The following is a 21,861-nucleotide window of genomic DNA, read 5'->3' on the forward strand; positions in this document are numbered from 1 at the left end:
GAAATGTTAGATAATGGAGTTTTGATGTAAGGATTCTCTTTATTGTTTACATGTAAGGGAGAAAGAAGAAAGACATTGTCTGTTTTTTTTTCAGAAGGTGTGTGCCCCTTCGTCATTTGCTCAAAATCAATTCTACCGTGAAGTCAAATTTACTGATCATAGTTGTTAATATTGTGTATTCACATTAGTAATGACCCTCCCCTTTTCCATTCTCCGAACGACATTCTTCATCAAAGTAAATTGACCAATGACACTTAATTTTATTTAAAAGTGAGTACCTTTCTATCACAGCCGCTCTGTGACTATAAATACAGTTTTTACATCTGGATGCTTCAATATAGTACAACCAAGCCGATTGGCTAACATTTAATATGTTAGTTCAATCCGTCCTATAAAAAGAAAACTTGGTCCTAGTATGTTTTGTAATTTGTTTGAATGCGGTGTTTAAGATCTAAATTTTTCAAGAAAGAAAGGCCAAATGTTTTCCTTTTTACCTGTTTTAAATTCATTTAGTGGATTGAAATTTCATTTTTCTTTCCTAATCGTATGAATGAGCATGACACGACGAGTGAAGGCGAGTCGTACTATTCTTCTTAGTTTCAAGTTGGACGAGAACCAATGGTAGCGGGATCGGGATCATACAGGAGAAATCGCCCGGGACTAAAGTCAAGCCGAACATACGATACCAGAGTATTGCTGTCACAGTTCACCATGAAAGTCATTCATTGTATTGTGAAACACGTGTTTAATATCTTAAAATCATGTTTATGACATGAAAAAGTAGGCACATGTATTGTCTCAGAAGACAATGTGTCATAGATGTGGTTTATGATTGTTAGTGATTGGTGACAATGTTGTCGTTTCCGTTGACACAGAGGACGATAACGTACTTCGAAAGGCTGCATTAACTGTTGTAGATCGTGTTTTATGTTGTCCAAGATCCGAAACTGCCGAGTGAATCGTAGATTTTGGTGACAGTGACAATGGTGCTTGTAAAAAGAAAACATAATCAGATATAATAAAAATGTTTACTGTTACTAGTATTGTCTGTACATCAAAATGTAGAGCAGTCTAAATTTCTAAATTAGAAGTTGATGCAGACTTTATAGCTGACCTGATCCAAAAGAAAGAATATCGTTTAGCTAGGTCCTTTAATCTCAGTTTCCGCTGTATAGATGACTATTATCTTTAAACAATCCTAATTTTGGGGATTTGATACATCGCATCTACCCCAAAGAACTTGAGATTAAGGATACTACAGACACAGTGAAGTCAGCCTCATATCTTGACCTACACTTAGGAATCTAAACTGTACGACAAACGTGATGACTTTTCATTCAAAATTGTCACTTTTCCTTCCATCTGTGGCAACATCCCTTCAGCACCTGCGTATGGAGTGTTCATATCACAACTCTCAGAGCTTGCTGAGACTACGCAGACTTTTTGTATCGCGCTAGAACAAATAGGCTTCTGGAGCAGGATTTTGTTGCTACAAGATTGAAGTAATCACTACAAAAGTTTTATGGTCGTCATCACAAACTCGTGGATAGTTACAGTGAATCCATCTGCATCATGAAAACTGATTAATATAACGTTTCATGGTTTTCCTTTCCTCGTTTGTCTACCCCGGACTTGACTTTTTATTGGAAACTCGGTGGATGTTTCCAGAAAAGCAGAGGACTCTTACCCTACCGGTGAACCTGGTCCATGCTCCCAGTTTTTAGTGGTGTCCGAGTTGCTTATTTTATTTTGTTACTGTGTACGTATAATTTTATTCATCACATGTTCTTTGTTGTGTTTGTCTGTTTTCCATGACTGGTCTTTGTCCCTGGATTACATTCTTATGATTTCCGCTAGAATCATAGATATGTAGACCGAAAAAGCGTTATTTTTTATTGCTTGGTGGGTTTTGTATACCGTGAATCACCTATACAATAGGCAGTGTCTGAATTTTGTATGGTAAATCTATTTTTTTAAAAAGTTTATCTTTTCAAGTCAAAAGGTATATAGAAGCTGGAAAACTAATAAGTACGCATAATTACAATAACACTAATGCGTCACCGACGTTCCAGACTTCTTATTTATAACATTTGTTATGAAATTTACATATTCTATTTTTCTTGTGTGTTAGCATAAATAATTTTATGTATATTGTTTGTCATATACCAATACATAGGACAAACATATAATGGGGGATTGTTACATTTGCTTTGTTAACTAAATGTACATTTACATTGTACTACCACATGTATCTTTAAAGCAGGAAAATCCCTCTTATAAAACCGTTTTTTTTTAGCAGCGACTACCAGCGAAATGAAGGGAATGCAAAAATATTTTTTCAAGTTTAGTTTTACGAAATAGTGATTGTATAAGAATGTATTGATCTTCGTAAATACATTTACATGTACCATTAGGGGGTCTGAATACCAGATACAAGTTGATGATCTCGCATTGGTGGCCCATGTACATCCACGTACACCTGAAATACAAAATTTAGTCGTGGTAGATTTGTTTCTTCTTGGTGAACGTACTTTCGAGGATGAACCATGCCAATTTTAATTAAGTAGCAGTCCACATAAAATTCTCAAACTACCAATGGTAAAGTGATCCATGGTGAAGAAAACCCACCAAACAAACGATGCTTTTTCTGTCTACATATGCTATACTTTCACATAGCGATAATCATTTCTGCATTCAGATCTGCACTTTATAGAGAATCATACTTTCATCTCCCACTAAAATCAACCAAATGAAACCAAATCACGAATGATAACTCTTGCAAAGTTCTAATTTCATAATTTCATATACAATCTATACAAGCGCAAGAAACAAATGAATAGTTAAGACTGGTCATGTGATAAATAACTTTTTCTGAACAAGGCGTAAAACTGAATTCGGTGGGTTTTTGACACGTATGAATCACATTCTGTCTGAATTGTAGAAAGACTCCTACTTAATAAGCACTCATTATCGTGTTAGGTTTTACTTAGATAGTATTACTTGTCACATCAATGAAAAGTTTATGACAGGAAAAGAAATGATAATTGTTTGCTAATTTGTTTCCTATTCTGGAAAAGAGAGTACATGTACATGTATAATTTGTAAACGACAAAAAAACAGCAAAAGAACAAACAAATAAACCAAAACCAAAACAACTTGTTGCCTACAAATATAATCAAGTACATGGACAGTTATAGGGGTGCCACACCTGTTATTGGTGACAAGTACATGGACAGTTATAGGGGTGCCACACCTGTTATTGGTGACAAGTACATGGACAGTTAATGGGGTGCCACACCTGTTATTGGTGACAAGTACATGGACAGTTATAGGGGTGCCACACCTGTTATTGGTCACAAGTACATGGACAGTTATAGGGGTGCCACACCTGTTATTGGTGACAAGTACATGGACAGTTAATGGGGTGCCACACCTGTTATTGGTGACAAGTACATGGACAGTTATAGGGGTGCCACACCTGTTATTGGTGACAAGTACATGGACAGTTAATGGGGTGCCACACCTGTTATTGGTGACAAGTACATGGACAGTTATAGGGGTGCCACACCTGTTATTGGTGACAAGTACATGGACAGTTAATGGGGTGCCACACCTGTTATTGGTGACAAGTACATGGACAGTTATAGGGGTGCCACACCTGTTATTGGTGACAAGTACATGGACAGTTATAGGGGTGCCACACCTGTTATTGGTGACAAGTACATGGACAGTTATAGGGGTGCCACACCTGTTATTGGTGACAAGTACATGGACAGTTATAGGGGTGCCACACCTGTTATTGGTGACAAGTACATGGACAGTTAATGGGGTGCCACACCTGTTATTGGTGACAAGTACATGGACAGTTATAGGGGTGCCACACCTGTTATTGGTCACAAGTACATGGACAGTTATAGGGGTGCCACACCTGTTATTGGTGACAAGTACATGGACAGTTAATGGGGTGCCACACCTGTTATTGGTGACAAGTACATGGACAGTTATAGGGGTGCCACACCTGTTATTGGTGACAAGTACATGGACAGTTAATGGGGTGCCACACCTGTTATTGGTGACAAGTACATGGACAGTTATAGGGGTGCCACACCTGTTATTGGTGACAAGTACATGGACAGTTAATGGGGTGCCACACCTGTTATTGGTGACAAGTACATGGACAGTTATAGGGGTGCCACACCTGTTATTGGTGACAAGTACATGGACAGTTATAGGGGTGCCACACCTGTTATTGGTGACAAGTACATGGACAGTTATAGGGGTGCCACACCTGTTATTGGTGACAAGTACATGGACAGTTATAGGGGTGCCACACCTGTTATTGGTGACAAGTACATGGACAGTTAATGGGGTGCCACACCTGTTATTGGTCACAAGTACATGGACAGTTATAGGGGTGCCACACCTGTTATTGGTCACAAGTACATGGACAGTTATAGGGGTGCCACACCTGTTATTGGTGACAAGTACATGGACAGTTAATGGGGTGCCACACCTGTTATTGGTGACAAGTACATGGACAGTTATAGGGGTGCCACACCTGTTATTGGTGACAAGTACATGGACAGTTAATGGGGTGCCACACCTGTTATTGGTGACAAGTACATGGACAGTTATAGGGGTGCCACACCTGTTATTGGTGACAAGTACATGGACAGTTAATGGGGTGCCACACCTGTTATTGGTGACAAGTACATGGACAGTTATAGGGGTGCCACACCTGTTATTGGTGACAAGTACATGGACAGTTATAGGGGTGCCACACCTGTTATTGGTGACAAGTACATGGACAGTTAATGGGGTGCCACACCTGTTATTGGTGACAAGTACATGGACAGTTAATGGGGTGCCACACCTGTTATTGGTGACAAGTACATGGACAGTTATAGGGGTGCCACACCTGTTATTGGTGACAAGTACATGGACAGTTATAGGGGTGCCACACCTGTTATTGGTGACAAGTAGATGGACAGATCGGGGTGCCACACCTGTTATTGGTGACAAGTAGATGGACAGATCGGGGTGCCACACCTGTTATTGGTCACAAGTACATGGACAGTTATAGGGGTGCCACACCTGTTATTGGTGACAAGTACATGGACAGTTATAGGGGTGCCACACCTGTTATTGGTGACAAGTACATGGACAGTTATAGGGGTGCCACACCTGTTATTGGTGACAAGTAGATGGACAGATCGGGGTGCCACACCTGTTATTGGTGACAAGTACATGGACAGTTATAGGGGTGCCACACCTGTTATTGGTGACAAGTACATGGACAGTTATAGGGGTGCCACACCTGTTATTGGTGACAAGTACATGGACAGTTATAGGGGTGCCACACCTGTTATTGGTGACAAGTACATGGACAGTTATAGGGGTGCCACACCTGTTATTGGTGACAAGTAGATGGACAGATCGGGGTGCCACACCTGTTATTGGTGACAAGTAGATGGACAGATCGGGGTGCCACACCTGTTATTGGTCACAAGTACATGGACAGTTTTTGGGGTGCCACACCTGTTATTGGTGACAAGTACATGGACAGTTATAGGGGTGCCACACCTGTTATTGGTGACAAGTACATGGACAGTTATAGGGGTGCCACACCTGTTATTGGTGACAAGTAGATGGACAGATCGGGGTGCCACACCTGTTATTGGTGACAAGTACATGGACAGTTAATGGGGTGCCACACCTGTTATTGGTGACAAGTACATGGACAGTTATAGGGGTGCCACACCTGTTATTGGTGACAAGTACATGGACAGTTAATGGGGTGCCACACCTGTTATTGGTGACAAGTACATGGACAGTTAATGGGGTGCCACACCTGTTATTGGTGACAAGTACATGGACAGTTATAGGGGTGCCACACCTGTTATTGGTGACAAGTACATGGACAGTTAATGGGGTGCCACACCTGTTATTGGTGACAAGTACATGGACAGTTAATGGGGTGCCACACCTGTTATTGGTGACAAGTACATGGACAGTTAATGGGGTGCCACACCTGTTATTGGTGACAAGTAGATGGACAGATCGGGGTGCCACACCTGTTATTGGTCACAAATACATGGACAGTTATAGGGGTGCCACACCTGTTATTGGTGACAAGTACATGGACAGTTAATGGGGTGCCACACCTGTTATTGGTGACAAGTACATGGACAGTTATAGGGGTGCCACACCTGTTATTGGTGACAAGTACATGGACAGTTAATGGGGTGCTACACCTGTTATTGATGACAAGTACATGGACAGTTAATGGGGTGCCACACCTGTTATTGGTGACAAGTAGATGGACAGATCGGGGTGCCACACCTGTTATTGGTGACAAGTACATGGACAGTTAATGGGGTGCCACACCTGTTATTGGTGACAAGTAGATGGACAGATCGGGGTGCCACACCTGTTATTGGTCACAAGTACATGGAAGTTAATGGGGTGCCACACCTGTTATTGGTGACAAGTACATGGACAGTTAATGGGGTGCCACACCTGTTATTGGTGACAAGTAGATGGACAGATCGGGGTGCCACACCTGTTATTGGTGACAAGTACATGGACAGTTATAGGGGTGCCACACCTGTTATTGGTGACAAGTACATGGACAGTTAATGGGGTGCCACACCTGTTATTGGTGACAAGTACATGGACAGTTAATGGGGTGCCACACCTGTTATTGGTGACAAGTACATGGACAGTTAATGGGGTGCCACACCTGTTATTGGTGACAAGTACATGGACAGTTATAGGGGTGCCACACCTGTTATTGGTCACAAGTACATGGACAGTTATAGGGGTGCCACACCTGTTATTGGTGACAAGTACATGGACAGTTAATGGGGTGCCACACCTGTTATTGGTGACAAGTACATGGACAGTTAATGGGGTGCCACACCTGTTATTGGTGACAAGTAGATGGACAGTTATAGGGGTGCCACACCTGTTATTGGTGACAAGTACATGGTCAGTTAATGGGGTGCCACACCTGTTATTGGTGACAAGTAGATGGACAGATCGGGGTGCCACACCTGTTATTGGTGACAAGTACATGGACAGTTAATGGGGTGCCACACCTGTTATTGGTGACAAGTACATGGACAGTTATCGGGGTGCCACACCTGTTATTGGTGTCAAGTACATGGACAGTTAACGGGGTGCCACACCTGTTATTGGTGACAAGTACATGGACAGTTAACGGGGTGCCACACCTGTTATTGGTGACAAGGATTTTCCGCCCTTAGTTTTTTCGTAAGTGTTAAAATTCCTTTCAATTTAGTTACATGTAAGGATTGGTATTTTTGTCATATACAATTAAAACATTTTTGCATCAAATAGGTTATCTTATCATAATGATTTGTTAACATTCATTAAACTTTAAGGCATTATATCCTCAGTTGTGTGATCAATGTTATTGAAATCGTCTATTTTTGCATTAAAAAACAAGACAATGAAATCAAAAGCACTAAATAAAGATACAACTCACGCGCAGTGTGCGGATCTTTCATCAAAACCAGTTACAACTGCAAAGCATTTCCCATCGTTTAAGCAAGCAGTACTTTGTATTTCCTTATGACTACATGACAATCTATGGTTTACTGACCGGATAGTACTCGGATTGGTGGTAGAAATAGCTGTTCCACTGTACTTGGCTAAAATAAAAAAGTTCGCATTCAAGGCGTAGCATATAAAAGAATACTGTATTTCTTAAAATACATGACGTACAAAATTATATTCATGTACACTACGTTAAGATATAAAGATGCAATACGTTCTCAGACAATATTTTTTGTTAGGAATTATTGAGTCGTGCTCTGATGGTAGATCTGTTTCTGTATTTGCTTCTTTATTGTTTCAGTTCATATTTGACCTTATAAAATGTATAAGACAGGGGTGGTGAAGGCCTTATAGAACTCTATCGCAGTTTCGTGCGCCTATCCATTATCAGGAGATGCTGGTGATTAGTGTGTTTTTGTGTCGTTATATTACTTTTTAAATTGATTTTGAAGAATTGTCATGGTTCTGTTACCGTGGATTCTATTGTTTTTTTATCGTAAACTTTGAGAACTTACTTTCACCATATCCATTCTCGTTAAGTACATTACAATGTAACGGTGTGTTTACACTTGGTAAAGATTTTTGATTATCTCTGATAGCATAGTTCCTTATCTTTTACTTTGCTACATACATGTAGCTAGGGAAAGATGAACAAAATCTACGCTAATGAATTTGTTTTAAAAATGTACGAGTTTAAATGACTTATAATTCTCAACTTCCCATATCCATTCTGTTTCTTTAATTTGTGCATATTAGATTTATAACAATGCAACGGAAGGCTACTAAAACACACTTTTTTCATAATAATCTACATGAATGTACAGATATAACCTGTTATTTAACCCTAACACATGCCTGAATGTGAACACTCCTGGAGACGTTTAGGTTTCCCGCACGCACGATACCCAAACGCATGCTAAACGCTCACCAAACGCACGATAAACGAACACTTCTATCGTGCATTTAAACGAACGCTGCTATCGTGCGTTTAAACGCACGATAAAGGAACGCTCCTAGCGTGCGTTTAAGGGCAGGATAGACTAACGCTCATATCGTGCGTTTAAACGTTTAAACGCACGATAGACGAACAACGAAAAATAATAATATTGACATATAATGAAGACAGAAAAAATAGAAAATAAGATTAATGAAATTATATAAATTAAATATAGCAAAAAATATAAAAATAACAGTTAAATCAAAGAAATAATCAAAGTACAAAAATAAACGAACGCTTCTATCGTGCGTTTAAACGAATGCTCCTATTGTGCATTTAAGCGAACGCTTCTATCGTGCGTTGAAACGAACGCTTCTATCGTGCGTTGAAACGAACGCTCCCATCGTGCGTTTATCGTGGTTTTAAATGAACGCAAAACGATGTGTAAATGCACGATAAACGATGCACGAACGCTTAAATTGGAGACATGAACGTCTCAAGGAGTGTACATGTATATATACAATGTACATGTATATTTACATGTTCAATACAACTTACATGTCTTAATCGAACTTTAAATGAATCGAAAACCTTCATGTATCTAAACAAGGCACAAGGTCAAAGTCCTTTCAAATCAGTTTCAATGTATTTTGGACTTGTGTAAACTAAATATCTGTCCAAATCGGATAAACTCTACAGTGTAAAATGGGCTCCGTTTGGATAGGTTATACTGTATTAAGCATTTTCATTGCATGCATTTCTTGAAAACTTACGTCATTATGGCATGAGGGATATTTTTTAGTTACTTCAAAAGTCCATTAGAGGAATCTCCGTCATAAACTTTTATTGTATCACCATGAAACCGGGTTGACTATTTCACAGGTTAAGATTAAATTCAAAATAAAGACGCCACTGTATCTTGGGGTCTTTTCTTGGCTTTTAACATTCTGAACAACTAGGAGAAATATTTCAATATCATGGTTGTCATTCATTTACTGTGCACACGGTGTACTTTCCATTTTAGTAAATACCGTATATACCGTACAGCGGATAATTTTCGTGGGGAGATAATTTTGGCAATATGTCTAGATCTACATGTAACAATAAATGCGCCAAACGTTTTATATGGGCTTAGGTACTTACTACGAAACCTAACATCTTAAAAAAATAGAAACGATAGAATTTTTCGTATACCGTTTTGCCTCAAAATCGTCAGATTGTAAACCCGCCAAAATTAGACGACATACGGTAGATACATGTATATGCATATGTATTTCTACAATTAAACATCTTACGATGATTAACCTGTTGATTGAGAAGTCCCAAAACGGAGTAAAACAAAGGCTGTGACGGGTCCATGTATGTAACAAATAGAGGTGATAAGAATACCTGCAAGTATAGCTGATATGTTAATAGTTAGTTGTATAACTTGACAGTCACTTCGAATTCTCCACCAAACACGCAGCATCAGCAGATTGAGTACAGAATGCATGGCTCGAAGTCAGAGTAATGATTCCGAGTTTGGAGACATGCTTACACGTACAAACTTTACCCGCGGGTTGTTGCGCTCTGTGAGATATAGCACAAAAATACGGACTTTAACTAACCAGGGTCTGTTCGATTGAGTAAATAACTAACCAGTGTCTGTTTGATTGAGTAAATATTCTTGTCGACATTTTTAAATATACATGACTGTATTTATAATCAACATGATACGTACATTTTGACATTTGAAATGACGTACATGTACCCTGTTGTTCGTTGATCTATGAAAGTGCTTCTTTTTATTATTTGTTTAGATTTTTTTAAATTTGACAACATGAACAAATATTATAAAATTGTTCAATATTACAAAAAGGTATTTTTTTCTGCGTAGAGAACATTGACTGTGGTGGAAACTTCCGGTGGCCTCGTTTGTAGTTTCCTCGTGTCGTAAAACAACTGAAAGTTTAAATGACATATAATTCTCAACTTCCCATATTTTTAAATCGTATATTTTATATTCGATTAACTTCCATTTTCATATTATGTAGAATGATAGTAAACGTCTGACAAATGATACATATAATTGACTAAAACAGTTTGTTTTCAACGACAATTTTTTAACCTTTGCCTTCATTTTCAAGAAACGATAATATACACCCCCTGATGAAACAGTGCGCCAAATTGAACTCTAAAGGTTACCCTTAGATCTTGGTCTTTTGAAAATTGGTATTAAATTTTGTTATCATGGGAAAATGAGCAGGTACCAAATAATCACTCCTTTAATGCTGATTTGAGATTTGAAAGAACTTGTAGTATTTCAGTGACTGATTCGATACCACAAACTCAAGTCGTAATTAAATGTCGCTAACCATTACACCATCAACATTCCCGAAAAAGGGGTATTTCAACAGATGAGTAATCCCAGACATATAGTTTTATCTTTAAAACTTACACTGCAAAGCAATCGGCATTTTTTCAGCTATAGTAATGAATTGACAGTTTTAACCCTGAAACATATAAAATATAGAAAAATTAATGAAATACATGGTAATGATAAATACATTATTGTTATACATGTATCGAAACAAATTAAATGCGTACTTGTACGGCGCACTAACGCATGTCCAGAGGAGGGGTTTGAGGGTTGAAACCCCCCACCCCTCTCTAACAAGTTTTTAAGAACTTGTTCATAAACGGGGCAACAGTGAGCAATTGGAAGTTTTTACGCCTTTTCTATTCATTTCTAAATTGGAATTGATCCGCCCTGACGAGCCGACTTATGCGGCTGTGTAAACTCCACTTAACAGTAGTTCCGATTCCAAGATCAACGTACACAATAATCTTATCTTTTGAATGTATTCCAATTCCATTCCATATTATTCGCGATCCCCTCTCTAAACTAAATTTTAGTGCACGTAGCAGTACAACATAACTTAATGTTACACATAGATCAGTTATGTGTTAATCCCTATCTATAAAACAGTCATATGATAAAGTAGTGAATCAAGGGAGGATACAGTTTTTCTTCTGTTAGTTTGGTTTTTTTAGTTATATATTCATGTATGTTAATCTTGAGTTCAATTCTGCAGTCTCCAATTTCCAGTTGACACCAATAGATTCATCGGACTTAACTGTAAACAAGCAGAGGTCTTTAGAAAAAAAGAGACAAACACAGCCAATATCAAATATAAGACAACTGTTGGTATTTACTATGTGAATGTGAATGTTACTCTGTGAATGTGAATGTGAATGTGTGAATGGTTTTGAGATTTTAATTGTGCGATATGTTCTTAATTTGCTGTTATTTTGTACTTTTGCTAGTGCTACTTATTCTGATCATATTACCCTCTTGGTGATTGATTATTGATTATACTTTTCAGACTTGCAAGTGCTAAATTTCGACTACAAAGTGCCATATGTTAATAAATCAGATATCTGAAATTACTTACATATGCAGGAAACTTTAAAAGATGTACGTTGTTTGAAAATCAATTGAAAAATTAATTGAACACTTATATTCGAAATTTAGCGTACATTATTATGTACAATGTAGCTGAGAACCATAAATTATTTTTACATGTCATGTACTTACCATTTCTGGTGTTTCCAAATGATATGAATTACGTCATAATAATCTTATCTCTTGAAGAAAGGTGACCCTAATTGTACATATAAATTGTACAGTAAGCTTACGCAGTCGATTTGACATCTTGATCTGAGTCGCCAAGGACGCCGGATGTGACTCCAACCGGTTAAAATCTAGATGGCCACAATCGAATAAAAAGAACACGATTAACTGTTTACATGTACACGTAACAATGTCTGTTTTGTCAGTTTATCAAGACATGTGAATGATTGCGAAATGAAACAAAAAGATGACTCATGATATACATGTACATGTAACAACAATGCAACTGTAATTCTTTTTTTTTAATATTACATCATTATTAGTAATTGGTCGCGGAAAAAGGCTCTGCAGTGAATGCGATAATACATATGATTGGATAAAAAAGACTCACCATTTTGAGCGATGTATCTCATTAGTCAATATTCCATGGTTTTAAAATGTGTAGGGAGTACATGTATCGCCGTGGATTGCAATGTAGTCGCTTTTGATCCTTAGCTGAACCTTGATCAGCAATAACAAAAATATCAGTGTAACGCATTAATCTTGATCACATAAAAATTATTACCAGATGAAATTTGCACATGCTTGTTACTTCCTATAAATGTTTGAATGTTTTAATTTTGTGATTACCATTATATTAGTTACTTTACTAAACTTCCTTTTCAATATGCATGGATACAAATATGAACGTTTTCCCGAATATTGATATAATGCACATTTCATCCGAATGTACAGAAGTCAAATTGGATATTATATATGTTGCATGCAAATGCTTAACTATGTCTTTTTTTTTAATCTTTTCCCAAATATCTGAAATAAAACCCAATAAATGTGTAATGACAATCTGTGACTATAAATAGTCGAACTCGGATAATTTCGCGCGCTTTGCAGCATCTGTAAACAAAGACGAAGTAGACAGAATCTGTTGAGAAAATAAAGCATTTGCCTGAAAGGTTAACAAAGTGGTAAAGTGTATTAAAAAAATATTAATCAAGCTCCATGCTATAGTTATAGGCAAGGATGTAGAATCATTACAACTGTAGACATTGTAGCGAGGTTGTATAATGATAGCATCAATGACACTCTTGTATGGACCTCTACAGTCATTGAGAATTTTCTACAACAGCAAGTTAAACATCAAGGCAATGCCATTTACGATAGCCCAATATACATGTGTCCACGAAATCCCAGAATCTGTGGCACAATGAAGTACCTAATAATATCTTTCATGGGTTTCAGACTTTGTCTGACAAAATGGCCATTGCAAATCTTAAACAGTTAATGTCACAACAGCACTGCGTAATCCCTTAGAAATAGTGGAATTTACCAGCCCGCATGGGAGCTAGCCGTCAATATTTACGAGCGGTGGGTTCAAAATTTGAATTAAGTTAATATTAACTTTGGTGTCAGTGGCTGGAATCAAGGTTCATTAGTCCATCTTGGGACTGAGATGAGATTTTAGGCCTACTTAAGGACTATCAATGTCCAAAATATTGGGAATTTCCATTGAGAACATTTTAAAAAGGGGGCAACCTTACCACTTATATACCAACTTTGGAGTCGGTAGCTGGGGCCAAGGTTCAATTGTACCACTTATTTACCGCGTTCGAAATTGGTACATAAGTGGTATTATTTAATATTTTAATCACGGAATAAGATATGGAAAATCCCAATATTTTGCCTAAAGTTTCATCCCAGAGATGGACAAATGGACCTTGATCCATGCCACCGACCCCGAAGTCGGTACATGAGTGGTATTAAAGGGGGACCACTTCTTCATGGGTCCGATGTTTTTTACTGTTCATATAATGATAAAGGGAAGAATGATTTTGTTTCGAAAGCTGATAGAGATAGTGGTTTGCCAACATGCATAGAGAATTTCTATGGGATCGAAAGTAATGTTGATAAAAAAATGACTGCGGAATATGGTAATAATTTGGTAAATAAAGCCGTAAAAGTAAATCCGTACACAATACCACGTTAGGTTATACCAAATAAATGGATAATGTTGCTCGATAACGCTACGCATAAAACTATTTAGAAATTAATATTGAACAGCTATATCATTGACGGGAGGGATATTAGCGAAAAATAGCAATCGAGGGAAGAACAATTTCGTCTCGGGAAATTTGATTCCCGAGAGTGCTATTTTTCGCAAATACCCCTTCCTGCCATCACATATATGTTGAATTATACCGAATATCCATTTAAAAAATGGCCGAAGTTTCCATTCTTTCTGCTATTCGTTTTTATTACACATGATTAAGATATAGAAATCCAAGAACTTGGCCAAACCATAATATATAACCGGAAACAGACTGAGACGATCTTACACAATGTAGATAAATAGCAGAATTAATGAGATATAGTAGTTTTATTTGTTTCAAGCATCGGTTTCACAAAAAAATGTAAACACCGCCCGTATAAAGTTATTACACAAAAAGACTACTTTTAATAGCAAAGTTCTTGTTTTCCACTTTTTTTTCCCACAAGTTTGATCTTCATCCTTGTTATGTCATAAAGTGGTAAAAAAAATGTTGCCTTACTGTGAATAACAAGTCACCGTTAACAAATACTTCTAAGTATTCGATGATTCAAATATTTACTTGTAGCATTGGTACTGTAACTAATGCTCAGATGGAATGTCAGAGGTTTATACCACCATGTTTGAGTACTTGTTGTCATTCGTTTCAAAGTGAAAATAATTCAGTAAGTGCCGATTTTGGTGAATAATTAATCCGTTTATGCATGGGAGTTTGAAACTTGCCTGCTATAAGATAGAAACTTTACATCGGTCAATCAAATTGTGAAGATGACCATTGATAGCATTTTTGTTGTTATATACAAAAAACTTATTTACATCAAACTAAAACTTTATACAGATACTTGTGAATAAAACAATCCAAAGAATAAAACAAGAAAAATGTATGAATCATCTAAAGTAACAAAAAGGACGTTAGAACAAATACAAGTTTGTCATTTTTGTCCTCCATTGGTTTAATGCTTGCTTGATACGTCGGGTTATATGACGTTCAAAATTAAGCAGGTTTTTTTATTGATTCATTGACGGATTACGTTACCCAAGACTTGTCTCGGCCTCTTCTTGTTTTTATTTAACATCAAATAATCTTGCAATAAACTTTTTCAACGATACATACTGATGGCATGTCCTGCATGATTATACTTAAAGGGCAAAGAGGAACAGACGCAGTCAGGTGGATTGGATTTAAAAGAGTAATCAAGGGAACCAAGGTTATAGCGGTAATCAAAAGAATGTAATCCAGGGACAAAGAATAGACATGGAACTCGGACTCCACTAAAAACTGGGAGCATGGACCAGGTGCACCGGTAGGGTAAGCGTCCTCTGTTTTTCTAGAAACACCCGCCGAGTTGTTCATAAAAAGTCAATTCCGGGGTAGACAAACAAGGAAAGGTAAACTATGACCCGTTGAATAAAGCAGTTTTCATGGTGCTGATGGATACATCATAACGATCCACGAGTTCATGATGACGAAAAGTCATTAAATTGTGGATAATAAATGTCTTTTGTATGATTGTACATATGAGCTGCATCTGGTTTGGTGTATGTATAGGGTACACGAAAAACTAAAACTTGTAAAAGTTTGTGTAATATGGAGGAACTTCTGGTGTAACAGTCTAACGGTGTGCGATGTTGGCACAGTTAAAAGCACCTTGTCTTTTGTTGGTATAATTCATCAGATAATATTTCCAATGTGTAAGATTATATAGGTGTACAATAAAAATAGAGTCAAGTCAATCCTTTTACAATTACTTGACAAAAACCGCTTAGTTTGAGCTGGCAAGGAAGACTTTGTCATTACTATAGAGGATGTAGAAATCTGAGTGAAAAGTGTTTATGGAATAAATTTCATGAACATTGTTTTTACATATGGAACTGTTTTTCATTCGCGTGAATGGGTTCCTATTATCAAAATACTAGATGACACACCGAACATGTAGTTTAGACGATCTCATTGAGGTTTGACTTTTCTAAAAATATTAATTTTTAAATCAATGTTAAGGTATAACTTTTTTTTCATTATGAGCAAACAATTTAATTATGGAACTTGATAGAACAGTCGATCAAACGATACGTCCATTATTAAATGTCTAAATGATTTTGCTAATTATAATTACTCAATAAGCACAAGGTTGGGCAAACATTTGATTTACTCTACCCATTCATCCATTCTTTACGATAATTAACAGAGCACCAGTTTTAACTCCTGTGTACAAATGTCAAATGTACCCAGGGGCCAATGGCAATGTAATACCTTTGTATATTTGGTTAGGTGAACCGTGATCTACTGAAACACGTGTAATAAGTTCTTTTTGCTTGTAATAGTTTTTTTTTGTTCTTGTGCAGTTTTTTTCCCCAGTGGTCGTTCGTTCAAAATGTAATGTTCCTGTACAGTATTATAAAATGAATAAAACAAAGACTGCGTTAGATTGTCCATCAATTATTTATTCGTCTTTGCAAATAAAGTTATTTCTCCTTTTTGTTTTGTTCTGGTCGAACTGCTCTGTTGAGATTATTTGGCTTCTTGATAGTTTATGTTATTTCTGCTTAACCATTACATTCAGCAACGTATTATTACATTGCTGTAGAAATTTTCAGCAACACTATATGATATTATATTGACTTTCCAACAAAAAGAAAAGAACAATATGAAAAATTGCAAGAAGTTTATTATCTAAATATAACGCAACCATGTAAGCATTTAGACAAGACATACATATCAGAAACATTAAAATAAGTTCTTTGATAGTCGAGAATGAAGCATAATATGTGTGTACATGTGTACAGTCAAAAGTGGACTTGAATTGCTGGAAAAACAATGAAAAGTCAAGCTAGTACTATTATCTCCTACCATCTTCCAGCTGAAAAATGAATTAAAAGTATTGAAAAGAACATGACTGAAATATTGCCTACAGATACATACATACAAACCAAAACACATGCATTAATGGCAAAATGATGTAAAATAAAAATGTTATTTCCAAACAATACGGATCTTTGGATTAAATCCCTACTGCCTGCACGGTATGCATATCTGTCAGTAGGATCCACACAGTCAACTCAGTGCAGTTTTTTTCACATACACACACAAAACAAAAATAAATGGCAAAGTGTTTTATCGTTTGAATTGTATCGAGAATTACCTATTATGTATATATTTTTGCTGACTGAAAAAAGTTAATCGAAAACAATAGAAGTACGGGAGCTTTTTACAGCGTACTCTCAGCATGCACTGGAACTAAAGTTTATTATAGAAATGAAACATCCATATATGTAAACATTCCATCGCACTAGTAATAATGAATTTTAAAAGTCTAAACGACGTGCCTTTAATTGATCATGTCCTACAATTATCTTAATCACCTGAATAAAGGAATTTAGCACTAACTCACTATCATTCAGAATATAATAAACCATATTGATCTAAGGTTCTTTTTAATACTGATATATTTATTATCTGTATTGTTTCTAACTTTCAGAAACGAACCACACTGAAAGGATTGTTTTTCGTCATTATTGGTCAACATGACTTACCAAAGTACTGGTTCTTTAATAAATATTTAATAAGACGAGTTGTCAAATAAATCAGAACGTAAGGTACGTCATAATGGAGATGAATGATATACTCATGTTTCCAGTTTTGAGGCAAAAAAAAAGACCAAACATTTTGGCAGATGATAATTGGTTCAATGAGTACTGAAGCCAAGAGAAAATATTTTGTGGATTGTTTTATTGTTTTGAGCGTTTTCAGACAGCATACCCAAAAAAGACACCTCACACAATTTATTCGCTATACGATATCATATCTTGACCTGTCCTTTCTTTGAGATCGATGGTTAAGTAAAACTAATGCCCGACCAAACTATACGACAAACGCGTTAATTTTCAATTCCGTACTGGCAACATCCCTTTGGCATCTGCGTATGGAGTTTTCATATTACAACTCATAAATTATGCCAGAGACTGCCGCAGTTATGCAGACTTTTTGTACCGCGCTAGATTTCTTACAATTAGGCGTCTGTAACAGGGTTATGTTGATACAAGATTAAAGTCATCAATACAAAAGTTTTGTGGTCGCCAGTATGAACTCGTGGATCGTTACGCAGTATTCATCCGTACAATGAGAACCGATTAACTCAAATTGTCATAGTTTTCTCTTTCGTCTACCACGGACTTGATTGTTAACAAGCAGATCTGCGGCTTTTTTTTTGAAAAGCAGAGGACGTTTACCATGCCGGTGCACCTGGTCCATGTTCGCAATTCTTAGTGGAGACCAAGTTGCTCATATACTTTTGTTGCTTTGTATCTATTATTTTCATTTCTTCATTTTATTTATTTTGTGTATCTGTTTTTCATGTCTGGTCTTAATCTCTGGGTCATATTCTTTTGTTTTCCTCTAGAATCTTGGTTCCCGTGAGTACTGATTAATCTTTCAAGCAAATCATGAAAATATTCTTAGACGTTCATCCAATTCTCTGTATTTGGAAGGTGTGAATATCTAACACCAGTATAAGTCATCTAAAACTCTGATATCTTCATTTCAACTATAGACACACACAACAAAGGACCCGAAACAGCCAAAATAAAACGCACAGAGTAAAAAAGTAAATAAATAACCCGGAATCCTACAAAAAACTGAGTGAATGGAGTAATTTCACCGGTAGATTCATCATTGTCTGCTGTTGTAGAAACACCCACCCAATTGCTCATGAAATACCACGGTCAGGGTTCACAAAAGAAGAAAGGACAATTATGACACGGTGAACAAATTGGTTATCATGGTGCAGATCGATACACCATAACAGTATTAAAGTATTTTAGAAACAATTTAGCGCGTATGTTTTATAAGGATTAAGGACGGGGAAAATTCAAGGATTCAAGTACAATTGATCCAAGTGCTGTACCAATTATTTTAGTGTTGAATTATTTTACAGTCTACATGATGATAATAAAAAACATTGTTCGTGAAAATGAAGTACTGCTCACAAGGCTTTTGCAAATAGTATTCGTATAGATCAAAATACTTCTTAGATTTAAGCCAGGTATGTACAGTTCAACAGATCAATTAATGACATAAGAAACTAGAATTGTCAAATTAAAGTGTGCTCATTTGACATCATGTCTACAAGGAAATTGAAACTTACGATTAAATATTATAATTGGATTTATCATTTCACATTGTCTTCCCACGTAACTTCTTGAGCATCTGAAACAATTATATGAAATAAAATAAAGAAACTCAAGAGATTTTAAGATGATGAAGATGACACAGTTGTATTTATCATAAACATTTAAAGGCTATTGTAATTGTTGCGACGTTTGTTTTAAATAGCATCATATAACTTCTTTCGTATCTGAAAGTATATCTAATACTATGAAAGAAACTCTAAATAGTTTAAGATGATAAAGAAGATGAAACATATTTTATCATTTACATTCAAAAGTAATTATAGTTGTTTCACTGCGTGTTTAAAATATAAAAGCAATATCTCATATGACGTGTTTAATAAGCTGCGCAAATTTAAAAGCAAATATCCCCCATCCTCCCAACTCAAGTCAAATTTACATTATAAAAGTAAAGAGAATCAGTATCCAGTAACAACATCATTACAATATGCGTTTCTATGCATGTTATCATGCATAAAGTATCCTCTTTCATTGTCTAGAATTAAACAAACAATAGTCGAGATATTTAATCGTTTATTAGTAGAACAATTATTTGAGTGGGTGATTATCTTTCACGATGCTCATTTATTAATTACTATATTCCCCTGTTAATCACGATACATTTGTTTGGATTCTTGGAACTCAATATCATGTGGCCTTCAAATGAACGTTGTTTTATTGTCCCTGACATCTGTGCAGTCTGACTAAAAGCAATTCACAACATATGTGTTGCTAAGGACATATTATTATTACAGCTTTGTCCTTCTTGCTTGACTGCTGCTATATCGAACAATTTGTATAAAAATGATGTACAGTATTTTCATACCAATTCTGTTGTAGCTGGACATGCATTGAAGCGGTAACTATACACTGTAGTTTGAATTGGTCCTGAAATTTTTGTGTGACTTTTTTGATTAATTTTAACAAAAAGACAGACTTTAGTCCTAGCATTTTTGTGACGGAGTGTCATCAACGTTCTATATAAGTAAGGGGTCTGTAAATTTGTAGGAAATGACAAACGTAATTTAGAAAGTGAACTAACTTTTAGTACAGGCGTATATTGGGTGTTTTAGGCAGTCTCGCATAATACCGCTGGTCGTGACGTCACAATGATATGATTTATGGAAAACAAGTATTTAAGATTTGAGTAAAAACAGAAAAAAAATAAAGAGATATGACAACAAAATAGTGAAATAGACAAATCATAAAACCACAGAATTTCATCAGAATAACAAATGTGTAATCTCAAATTGGCGTGATCCATCTTATCACACTACCTTACCTATAACAAAACTGTTTTCGCAAATAAGCTAGGGAATCCAGAAGAGAGCTCTAAATTTTACTTACGCACACTGAACGGTTCTGTGTTCAACTTGAGTAGCAAAACAAAGCCCTCCATTTAAACAAGCAGTTTTAAATTTTTCATACGGTGTACATTGTAGTCTATGGTTAGCAGGGTGGTTTTTAGTAAATAAAAATGCTGACTTGATCAGGCTTTTATTAGGCACTTCTATACATTCACCTGAAACAACATGACAAGAAATTCCTCCCTTTAATTTAAGTCAGATTTAAATTAGATCCGAAAAATCAATTTTTTTTAGATAGAATATTTGCCTTATTGTAAAGAATGTACATTGTGAGGACACAAACTTGCGGAACAAAAGTTTGAATAATCAATTTTAGTGCTAGGTACATGTATACAACATAGAAACGAGCATTGTTCATTTATAAATGGTTATGGTAATTCTGACAGAAAAAGATAGTTGTATTTTTAAATATCCTTGCTCCATAACAGTATTGATATGCAGTGTGGGGCTGGCGAAGCTGACATAGTTATCATTCTAGAGACCTAACATGTCATTTTCTGTTTTTTTGTGTGAGTTTATATTGCATATATACAGCGTTTTGTTTTGTTTTTTTTTTGTTTGCTTTCCTTACCTTCCGTTTTATATATATATATATATATATATATTTAATTATGTCTACATTGTATATTTGGATCGTCTCAGTTTTTTTTCTGTTTCTACATTTAGGTTATGTATTTGTAATTTGATGACTGTGATTTGTCCTATTTTGATGATTCAGTATATTTTTGCCGATATCACAAATGTTTGTTATAGTTTATATGTGATCTTTTATCGGATTTTCCTTTGACTTAAAATTGCGAAAAATATACACCAATTTACAATACAACCCTTTCATTTTGAAAGCAAGAAACATCCTTCAAGACCAGATGTCATGATGAAAAATATGATTGTTTGAAATAAAGAAAGAATTTACATACCTGTCTTTGGACTGCACCCGAAATATCTGTAAATACTTTTTCCACCACATAAAGTGACCGTATCAAGTAAAATTGTTAATATAACAATAAACACATTTACTACATGACTAACATCCATAGCTCCAAACAATGTTCCATTAATGGGGCATTTCACATTTTATCAAAACCACCAATCCTACTGGAATTCTATCCGCCCCTTACCAATTTGTATGATATTATGAATCATGTACTATTGATCT

The 21,861-nt window shown here is 36.1% G+C and overlaps 2 protein-coding genes across 4 annotated transcripts; both read right to left on the reverse strand.

Moving 5' to 3' along the window:
* Positions 1–725: 725 nt before the first annotated feature.
* LOC148620342 (uncharacterized) lies at positions 726–12,244 on the reverse strand. 3 transcript variants are annotated; one of them, XM_088581140.1, is made up of 7 exons: positions 12,096–12,244; positions 10,956–11,010; positions 10,371–10,459; positions 9,814–9,907; positions 7,511–7,676; positions 2,409–2,479; positions 726–989 (listed from the first exon to the last, which is right to left on the reverse strand). In XM_088581140.1, the coding sequence occupies exons 2-7, from the start codon at positions 10,972–10,974 to the stop codon at positions 814–816; spliced, it is 615 nt and encodes a 204-aa protein (XP_088437266.1). In that variant the 5' UTR covers positions 10,975–11,010; positions 12,096–12,244; the 3' UTR covers positions 726–813. The 3 variants fall into 3 exon arrangements, with proteins under 3 accessions (XP_088437266.1, XP_088437267.1, XP_088437268.1); XM_088581141.1 differs by lacking the exon at positions 10,371–10,459 and having other exon boundaries at positions 9,824–9,907; positions 12,096–12,237; XM_088581142.1 differs by lacking the exons at positions 9,814–9,907; positions 10,371–10,459; positions 12,096–12,244 and adding an exon at positions 9,908–10,087.
* Positions 12,245–16,819: 4,575 nt separating this feature from the next.
* Positions 16,820–21,861, reverse strand: LOC148620343 (uncharacterized). Its single transcript, XM_088581144.1, has 4 exons — positions 21,623–21,861; positions 20,686–20,860; positions 19,317–19,378; positions 16,820–17,033 (listed from the first exon to the last, which is right to left on the reverse strand). The coding sequence occupies exons 1-4, from the start codon at positions 21,738–21,740 to the stop codon at positions 17,020–17,022; spliced, it is 369 nt and encodes a 122-aa protein (XP_088437270.1). The 5' UTR covers positions 21,741–21,861; the 3' UTR covers positions 16,820–17,019.

This window comes from Perna viridis, chromosome 4, assembly GCF_037379345.1.
Source record: "Perna viridis isolate PV_CMFRI_1.1 ecotype Kerala chromosome 4, ASM3737934v1, whole genome shotgun sequence".
NCBI lineage: Eukaryota > Metazoa > Mollusca > Bivalvia > Mytilida > Mytilidae > Perna > Perna viridis.